The sequence below is a fragment of the Canis aureus genome, chromosome 27 (genome assembly GCF_053574225.1).
Source record: "Canis aureus isolate CA01 chromosome 27, VMU_Caureus_v.1.0, whole genome shotgun sequence".
NCBI lineage: Eukaryota > Metazoa > Chordata > Mammalia > Carnivora > Canidae > Canis > Canis aureus.
Window position 1 is genome coordinate 14,072,732 of NC_135637.1, and position 9,811 is coordinate 14,082,542.

A 9,811-nucleotide genomic window follows, 5' to 3' on the forward strand; every position below is an offset into this window, starting at 1 on the left:
AAGACTAAATATAGTTATATTAATAATAGTAAGCCCTCATTAAATAAGAGCAATGGTTATGATTATTAGCACATAAGTTTTCAACTAATTCCCCCAATGAAAAAATACATTATTCAGTTACTGATGTTGAGACAATTAGTAGTCATCTAGAGAAAAAGCAATATAGTTCAATCCCTCTCCATACCTTGAATCTGGATAAATTCCAAATAGATCAAAGATGTGAATGTACAAAAGGAAAACAAATTGTTTTGAGAAGGAATCATGGTAAAAAAAACTTATCTTCTCTTAGAGTTGGGAAGTCCTTTTTAGGTATCACAGAAAATCAAGATCCATAAAAAAAAGATAAAATTAACTAGAGAAAAATAAATAAAGTTTATACATAGAACAAAATGATAAGCAAAAACACAAGGGACAAAGGAAGAAAAAATATTTGCAGCTAATATGATAGAGTTAAATTTGCCTAATATGTAAAGAGTTCCTACAAATCAATAAGAAAAGCCAAACAACCCAGTGGGGGGAAATGCACAAAAAATGTAAATAAATAACAAACAGAAAAGGAAATAAGGCAACTCTTAAATATATAACAAGGCTATCAATCTCATTCATAGAGAAATACAAAATAACCTAAATGAAGAGGCAACTTTTTACCTGTAAGATACAAGATCAAAAAGTTTGGTAATTGCTGGCAAAAGTACAGGGGGGCAATTTGTTATCTCCTCCATAGAAGGCAACTTAGCAATAAGTCTCTAATATGCTAATGTGGATACTCTATGACCAAGCAAATCCACTTCTAGGGACTTATCAGGCTGATTGACATAACTTGCACATGTGTGAAATCACATTTGTACAAGGCTATTCAAGGCTGTATTGTGTGAACTAGGGAGAGACAGTAAACAACCCAAGTGCCCATCAATAGGGAACCAGCCAAATAAATTATGGCATATCCATACAATGGAGTGCCATGAAGTCAAAGATCAAAGAATGTTGAAGATTTGGGGAACTTATATGGAAAGGTCTCCAAGGTACATGGTGAAGTGAAAGGCAAGGCACAGGGGTGCCTGGATGGCTCAGCGGTTAAGTGTCTGTCTTTGGCCCAGGGCGTGATCCGAGGGTCCTGGGATCAAGTCCCACATCGGGCTCCCTGTGAGGAGCCTGCTGCTCCTTTTGCCTATGTCTGTGCCTCTCTCTCTCTCTCTCTACCTCTCATGAATAAATAAACAAAATCTTAAAAAAAAAAAAAGGCAAGGTACAGAACAGTGAGTATATCAGGCTGCCATTCCTATGAGCAGAGAAAAAACACATATGATGCTGTGTTAATAGCACAGACTGGAGGTAGACAATCTTGGTTCAAATCCTGGCCATTCACCTAATAACTTTGTGATCTGGTGCAAGCCATATAATCAATCCCATGTGCTTCAGGATGTTCACCTCTGGAGTGGGCATCATAAGAGTACCTACTTCACAGGGCTATTATGATAATTAAATGAGTTGATTCATGTAAAGAGCACTTAGAATTAAGAAACCTATTTGAAATATCTTTAGGAACACCTGGTTGGCTCAGTCAGTGGGGTGTCTGCCTTCAGCTCGGGTCATGACCTCAGGATCCTGGGATTGAGCCCTGTATGGGGATCTCTGCTCAGCAGAGAGTCTGCTTCTCCCTCTGCCCCTCACCAACTCTTGCTCTCTCTCTCTCTCTCTCAAATAAAATCCTTAACATAAAATAAAATAATAAAATAAAATAAAATAAAATAAAATATCTCTAGAAGGACATACAAGAAACTGACAACCTTGAAAATGAAAATGGAATAGCTAGATTAAGACGAACAGTTTCACCACTAATTATATTTTTTGAATACTGAACTATGTAAATTAATTAAACTACTCAATAAATAAACTAAATTTTAAAAAATTTAAATCAACAACTGATGGGGCACCTGGGTGGCTTAATCGGTTAAGCATCTGACTCTTGGTTTCAGCTCGGTCATGATCTCAGGGTCATGAGATTGAGCCTGGTGTCAGCCTCTATGCTGGGCATGTTGCCTGCTTGGGATTCTCTCTCTCCCTTTCTCTGTCCCTCCCTCATCCAACTTGTGCATGTGTGTTCTCGCTCTTCCAAAAAAATTTTTTTAAATAAATAAAAATCAACAACTGAAGTAATTTTCCACTGAAGACTCTGTGCTTCCCCATGCCACTTGCTAAGGTGCTTGCAAACCTGGTCATGGCCACCCCTGCTCCCTCCACCCAGCTGAAGTCTGCTGCCCCTCGCCCACCTCGGGGGTCGGCTGTGATTGCTTCCCTGCTCAGCGAGATCTTGCCAATGATGTCATCGTGCCTGTGGAAAGGCGAGCAGGTGACAGTGTAAGTCATTAAGCAGTGAAAGCAGGCAGTAAGGGCTGGGTGGATACTTTGCTTCGGGGCACCCCGCCTTCCCCCAGGTGCCCAAGCATAGGTCCCCAGGGCACACACCCCACTGTATCTTCGTCCAGAACATAGAAGGCCAGATGATGGAAATCCAGGGGCAGGTGTACGGTATACTCCTCCCCCCAGAAGGGGCTCAGGCTCCGCCATACAGTTGCTGTCCTACAAAAAGAGGGCACAGGGGGCTGGGGACCCTTGGGCCACACAGGTGGAAGACATCTGGGGACCCCCACACATACCCACACACATCCATGATGTGCATAGATATATACACAAATGCACACAAGGAGGGGTGCCTGGGTGGCTCAGTCTGGTAAGCATCTGAACTTGATCTCAGCTCAGGTCCTGATCTCAGGGTCATGAGTTCAAGCCCCCTGTAGGGCTCCATGCTAGGTGTGGAGCCTACTTAAAAACAAAACACAAATACACACAGAAACCCCAACATCCATATACCCTGAGACCTACATACACACACACACACACACACACACACACACACACACACTCACACCAGGATACACCCTGAAAGACAGACACAGATATACCAAGAAAGCCAGAGACACATTCCTGTATGCACAGATACACATAAGCATCCTCAGAAATTTCTAGAAATGCACATCTATGTGTTTCTACATATGGATACACGCAGATACACACAGAGAAAACAGACACATTCACACAGACACATAGATCAAAAGGAAAATGCTCAGCACATAGAGATACACAGAAACCCACAGACACACACTGACATGCATACAGTGATGGGTGGCAGGTACACACACACAGAATCCCAGAGCATAGTAACTGACAACGCACAAACTCCATTCATTCATTCCTTCACTCCATAGACACCGTGACTGCATGCCAAGCCTTGTGGGCGATGGAGAATCAGAGGAAGAGGTGCCAAGGTCCCTGCCCCCACAGAGGCCCTCCTCAGTGGGCAAGTGCTCCCTCCTGAGCTCTTGTGACACACGACAGCAAGAGAAGTCCTGTGATTTAGGTTAGCTCAGTGGCACCTGGCTTGGTCTGGGGATGTGGGTAGGAGGAGTCAGAAAAGGCTTCTTGCAGGAGCTAGTCAGGCAAAGGAGGCAGAGAAGATGAGGACAAGATGGTTGGAACAGCACGTGCAAAGGCCCTGAGGCAGGGGTGAGCTTGTTGAGTCTAAGGAACAGGAAGGTGCGGGCTGAGAAATGGGGAAGTGTGGGGGGCCAAGAGCCCATGAAGTCAGCAGGAGCCAGAGCACTCAGGAAGCAAGAGGGAACCACAGGAGGGTTAGGGACCAAGACAAGCCTAAAACAGACACACACAGAGAGCATCTTCACCCGACACTTCCCTTTACCCAGCAGGGAACAAAGAACCTACTTTGCCCAGTGAAGACACACTCAAATCTATTGCTGCAGAATTTGGTCATACACTGGCCACTCCTTTCTTCCCTTTCCCCACACTCTTCCCCAACAAAGTGTGAACATGTACACATGCATGTATGCGCAGATGCACACTGTGCCCTCTACCCCAGCCCAGGGCACCACCATCACAGGTCCCTTCTTCCCAAACACCCTGTTCCTCCTGTCCTGGTCTTTTCCCAGCTGGAAGTCTCCCCCAGAGCACACATGGGGAGATGGCAGCCTGGGATCACACAGAAAATTCTATCTGTCTGTTTGGGGGGTTTGGTATCACAGCATGTGGTGAGGGGGGAGCATGCGCATAGCGAACAATGGACAGGGGTCAGCTGGGATGCTGCAGGCTGACACCCCTCCCCAGAAGGGCTTCCCCACCCCCAGCTCCCAGACCATCTGGACCAGAACCAGCACCAAAGGCATCCTGAATCCTGCTGTCTCCATAGGAACCCAGGCTTCAGCCAGCCGCCCACCTGCCCACCCACGCCCCTCAGGCCTGCGGGGCCTGAGAGCTGTCCCCAGACCTGCGGGGGTGGGGACCAACTACGCCCAGACCCACCTCCCTCCACCCCCACCCAAAACGCACTCATGCATCAATCCCCTCCCGTCCTGACGTGTGTACCCAAACAAGCAGACACTGGTGCTCACATGTGTATGCAGGGCAGACCATGTGTGTGCACACACTCAGCTACACACACACACACACACACACACCACAGACTGTACACAATGTGAGCCTGTGAGCTGCATACCCCCAGGGACATGCACATGTGGTCGCAGGCATTCACGCCAGCCCTCCAACACCCACCCCCACACTCAAAAGCAGGCCCAGCTGGTTACGCATGCGTGCGTGCACACACACACACACACACACACACACACACACACACACACACCCTGGTGCCCGCAGCACCCAGCAGGCCCGGAACCAGCCAGCCCAGCCAAGCGTGAGATGCCCGCCTCCGGGGAGGCCACTGTGGGAGACACAGGCTGGCAGCCGCTGAGTCAGCCTCAGGACAGCGGCAGGGACATCATCTGGTCCAGGGGGACCGCATCGGCCAGGCGGTGGGGCAGGACGGCAGGAGGAGCTGGCAGTCCCAGCTGTCTGTCCCCAGAGGGGCCAAAGCACATGGCGTCCACCATCAGCCCCACATGTCCACCCTCGGCGTAAGCCTTGTCCTTGCCCCACTCCTCTTTTCAACACGCAGTCTTGTGCCTGGACCCCCCAGGTCTAGGAGGAGCTCCTCCTCCATCCCCTGCCCTGTTCCTCTTTCCCCAGGCCTGGCCTCTCCACTCCTCACCTGGCCACCACCTCGTCATCCACCTTCACGATGCAGTAGGGGTCACTGCTCCCAGACCTGCAGAAGGAGGACGTTCAGGAGGGAGGTTGAGAGGGCAGCCACGAGTGGAAGTCCCAATCCACCCACATTATACGTACGGATAGGGGCAACTGCAGCCCAGAGAGGGCAGGGTACTGGCCCAGGGTCACACAGCGAGTCGGGCTAAGAGGCAGAACCTCAGGGGACCAGCTGGAGATGTCATGGGTGCACAGCCCACCCACTGCAAGCCTGACCCACCATGCATGGGCTCTCTGGGCTTCCACCCAGAGAAACAGAACACTGAGGCATGAGGCCAGAAAGTTCCCAGTGCTGGTCCTAGGCAGCCCGGAGCTGTGGCCAACAGCATGTGCTGGAGAGGCATCCTGGCTTTGCCACCTGCTAGCTGCCGAACCCGGTAAGGCTCCTCCTCTCTGTCTGTGGGTGCCAGCTTTCCCTCTCTCTAATGTTAACACACATCTCTTGGGTGGGCTGGAGGAACTAAAGGAGGTAATGCATGGGGTGGGGGATGCATCACGGGCTGGCCCCAGAGCTCTCCCCCAGGAGCCTCAGCGCTACCCTCTGGAGAAAGCATTGCCCATCCCAGCTTTTCATTTCCATGGAACTTTCCCTGGGGAGGGGGGCTCCCAGTGCTTGGCCCACTGGGGATGCACCTCTGCTGGCAAAGACCAGGGCACCCAGATCTCAAAACTCAACCAATAGCAGCACAGATGTGCTGCATCCCCTTGAGTAGGCATGAGCCACAAGCCAACCAAAGCCAGCTCCATCCCCCTTTCATAATAAGAGTTACCAGCCCCCTCCCAAGCTGCCCCTAGGGTCCTCATGTCCCCTCTGTCCCATCACACAGGCCTCCTTTATCTTCCACCAACCTCAGTCCAGCCTCAGGGCCTCTGCGCTTGCTGTTGCATCTAAGATACCCTGTCCCTGATCTTATCCTGGCTGACTCAGTCCAAAAATCACTTCACCAGAGAGACCACTCCCAGCCCCCTCTATCATTTGTAAAACTGACTCCGATCCTTCTGAAGGCATCTTGTTCCCCGTTTTTCTCTGTGTTTACTTGTCTTCCTTGCTTCCTCAAACTTCTGGGGGAGCCCCCACCCTCTCTCTCTGCCACTTCCAACCCAGAGATGCCACAGGATTTCAGGGAGGGGGCTGTTGGTGCCAGGAGCCAGCTGTGATCTGAGCCTTGTCTGCTGGACGAGTCCTTCCTTAGGCCTCAGCTCCCTCTGTGTGGGTGCCACCATGCCTCCACTTCCCCATCTGGCCTCATCTCAGAACACCTCAGGCTGGGTGGTGGCCTGTGTCCCTGCATTCTTTTCTGGGTTCTACCCTTGAGCCCCCTTCTGAGTAGTGCCCTAAGCCTCAGTTTCCCCTTCTGAATCTATTTCAAACCCATTGGGCTGAGTAACCCTGGCAGCCTCAGTTTCCTAATCTGGCTCTCCCTGGGGGTTGCCTATGGCTGGGTAATCCCTATATCTCATTTTTCTGGCTGGGGTCCTCTATCCCTGAGCCTCTTTTAGATATGGTCCCATTCCTCACTTTCCCCAGCTGCAGACATGGGAAGATTGGCCGGGATCCGACATGTCCCCTTCCGTCACCCAGGCCTGACCCTGGGGCCCCTCTTGGGAGCCAAGCTGGCTAGTCAGCTCCACAGCACTGACGCACGAGGGCCTTATCAGGCTCCCATCAGGTAGGAGGCAGCAGTGGCAGGAGGCGTGCGCCTTCCAGACCCTCGATCTCTCCAGACCCTTGGCCTCTCCCACGGCCCCTGCCCCAACTCAAATGTGGGAAAGAAGGCTCCTCGGCCACCGCCTGCCCAGTGTGGTTTACACACTGGAGTAGTCAGAGCTCAGATCCCAGCTGTGTGACCTCAGGCAAGTGACTTTGCCTCTCTGGGCTTCAGTGTCCCCCATTTAGAAACAGAAATGCTAATAGGGCCACAGGAAGTGTTGAACACAGAACCCGGCCCAGAGGAAGCCCTGGACAACTTACAGCTGCTATTATTACTAATACTACTACTCACAAATTGTCAGTTGAGGCCTCCTCCAGAGTCAGGTCAGGCCCCGCCCTCAAACCTGACAAGGCTTCGAGGCTTCGGAACAAGTCTGGGCCCTTTCCCATAGGAGACCAGAGAGAGAACACACCCCCATCCAAGAGTCTCCATGGGCATGGAGATCTCGGCATGCTCTGAGGACGGCCCCTCTTGAAGAAGAGAGCCAGCAGCTAGAGAAACTGAGGCAGGGTGACTGTATCCTCCACTAGGGTTAGTGACTCCTTCCCACCCTTGCTCTGGGGCTCATCTGGGCCCTGGAACTTGGGGGAAGAGGGGTGGCCAAGAGATGCAGGAACCAGATGAGTCAACTCCCTCTGCAGGAGAGGCAGAAGGAGCCCCGGGAGCCGTGTTCAGGGCCAGGGGCACCACCTGCCACTCCCTCACGGCCCTCACCCAGGATCATGAGATGGAAACCTGATTTCTCCAGGGGCCCCCCCTTCAGCCGTGCGGCAGTTCCCAGGCCCCCATTCCTGGCCTCACTGTCACAAAAGTTCCAGAATGTCATTCTCAGAGGCTCTGAGAGGGTGTCCCAGAAAGAGGGAAGCAGGGGCTTGTCCAAAAGCTGCATTCACACAGCAAGTGCTCTGCTTTTATCCCAATAAATATGCATATTTATTTGGGGTAGCTGACGAGGATGAGGGGAAGCTAAGACTGCTCTCAGCAGCCCAGAGCTGGGGAGGGGCAAGGTTCATGAAATCAGAGGCAGGGGACCCTTCACTGGGGACCCACAGCTGGGGGGGAGTCAGGGCATAGCTAAGCCCTAATCTCCACTCAGGTAAAGGCTCAGAGTCCAGATTTCTGCTCACCTTGGCCATGGGGTAAATCCTAACAGGGTCTCCATCTCCATAGCGGTGGGGGGCTGGGTGGCTCCTGTCCAGAGCTCCCATTGTCCAGGCAGGAAATTGAGACCCAAGAGGACCAGGTTCAAGGTCACACAGCTGATGCCCTGCCAAGGATCCCACACCTGTCCCAGGTGCTGACACCTCAGCACCCCTTCTGGGCTCCAGGCCAAGCAGGAGGGGGATCCCTCCCGCCATTCTGCTGATTCGGCAACTGCTGACTCAGCCCTGGAGGAAGCAGAGCCAAGGCCTGGTACCAAGGGGAGCCCAAGGGTCCTCCAGCTCCATCACACCTGGCTGGGGAGGGTGCTACGGTGGAGGTGGGGTGGCTCTCCAAGCAGCTCAGCATCCAGGGAAGGCCCACACAGGGAGTTCCTAGCTGGGGAGCACAGGGCTCTAGATAGAGAGGACTCCAGATTGGTGTCCCCCCCACTCCCCATCCCCACCCTGGCTGGTGGGCCACCTGATGACTATCTGCGAACCTAAACACCAGATGCACACGGAGGAATCCTGGGACCACCCGGCACTCTGGGCCTTCTTCCCAGGGTTCTTTTGATAGGCACCCACCGTGGTCTGGAGAAGCCCCACCTCCGGCACCTGCCTCAACTAAGGAAGAGACGACACCCCCTCCCCACCCCGCCGCGCTCCAATACTCTCCGCAGCTCCAACAAAATTCGACCTTCTAATCCCCTTTAGTACAGCCCAGGAACAAAGACACCCCACTTCCTGGGGGCAGAGTGGTGCATCTGCTAAGTCTGGGCGCCCCTCTGCACTAGGTTTCACGATGGGCATGGGGCCTCTAGCCCCGTGAGGGCGGACCTGCCCCAATACTGGGTCTTAGACAAGAGCCCCCCCCCCCCCGCCCACCTCACGGGCCCTCCCTGGCACGCGGCCCTCCCTCCCCACGTGCGGTGCGCCCCTCACCCGGGACTCGACCCGGGGTACTCACACGTCCTTGGCGGGCAGCGCCCGACCCTCCACCACGCGGACATTCAGGGAGCTGCTCTTGGCCATGGCGCCCAGCCCCAAACTTTAAGCGCCGGGGGGTGCCCAGGTGCCGAGGCTGCTCCGCGAAGGGGGCGTCTACATGTCACCAGCTGCTGTCCCGGGTCCCAGCGCCGCCTCTGCGCGCCGCGAGGAGCCGGGCGGGAGCTCTCCGGGGAGCAGGAGCGGGTGTCCAGCGAGAGGGAGCCCCTCGCACTCCACAGGTAGGAGGTGCGCGCGGAGCCGGCAGGGCGCGGGGGGCACCGCGGCTCCTGCCTCGCGGTCTGGAGCTCCGGGTGGGCGGGCAGGGGGCGGGAGGGGCGACCCAGGGCCCTCCCCCCAACCCCGCCTCCCGCGTGCCTCCCGCCCGTCCCCGGGCCCCCCGCGCGCCCCCTGCCGGCACCCCAGCCCAGCGCGCCCGCGCACACCGGCGGCGGAGACCCGGGAGGGGGCGGACCCCGCCACGCGGCGCGGGGCTCAGAGACACAGCGCGCCCCGCCCCCCCGCCCCCCCGCCCGGCGCCGCCTGCCGGCCCCGCTCCGCGCCCGCCTGCGAGCAGTCCCCGCGGGGGCCGGGAGGCGTCGCTAACGAGGGAGTCGCACCTGCGGCGGGGGCCGGGGCGGGGGGGGCGCTGCGCGGGAAGAGCGCCGGTCCCGAGGCAGGGGAGGGGCCTCGCGCATCCCCTTCGCTCTCGCTTCGTTTCCAATTAAACCCGGACTGTGGGAACGGCGACGGCTCGCGCGTCACGGGCTGGCTCCGCGGGGGCGGGGGCGGGGGCGGCGG

At 54.8% G+C, this 9,811-nt stretch overlaps 1 protein-coding gene across 6 annotated transcripts in view; it reads right to left on the reverse strand.

Moving 5' to 3' along the window:
- RASAL1 (RAS protein activator like 1) overlaps window positions 1-9,333 on the reverse strand; it is a 29,887-nt gene extending 20,554 nt beyond the window's left edge. For 3 of the 6 annotated variants that reach the window (XR_013366525.1, XM_077875717.1, XM_077875721.1), the window contains exons 1-4: window positions 8,994-9,332; window positions 5,117-5,173; window positions 2,467-2,580; window positions 2,271-2,332 (exon numbers count right to left, since the gene is read on the reverse strand). Coding sequence is in view for 4 of the 6 variants with exons in the window: in XM_077875717.1 (XP_077731843.1) it covers window positions 2,271-2,332; window positions 2,467-2,580; window positions 5,117-5,173; window positions 8,994-9,058 (298 nt within the window). In the remaining 2 variants the exon portion in view is untranslated. Of the gene's footprint in view, window positions 1-2,270; window positions 2,333-2,466; window positions 2,581-5,116; window positions 5,174-8,011; window positions 8,145-8,993 lie in introns of those variants that run through there. The other 3 variants (XR_013366526.1, XM_077875719.1, XM_077875718.1) reach the window with 3 other exon arrangements.
- Between the last annotated feature and the right edge of the window lie 478 nt (window positions 9,334-9,811).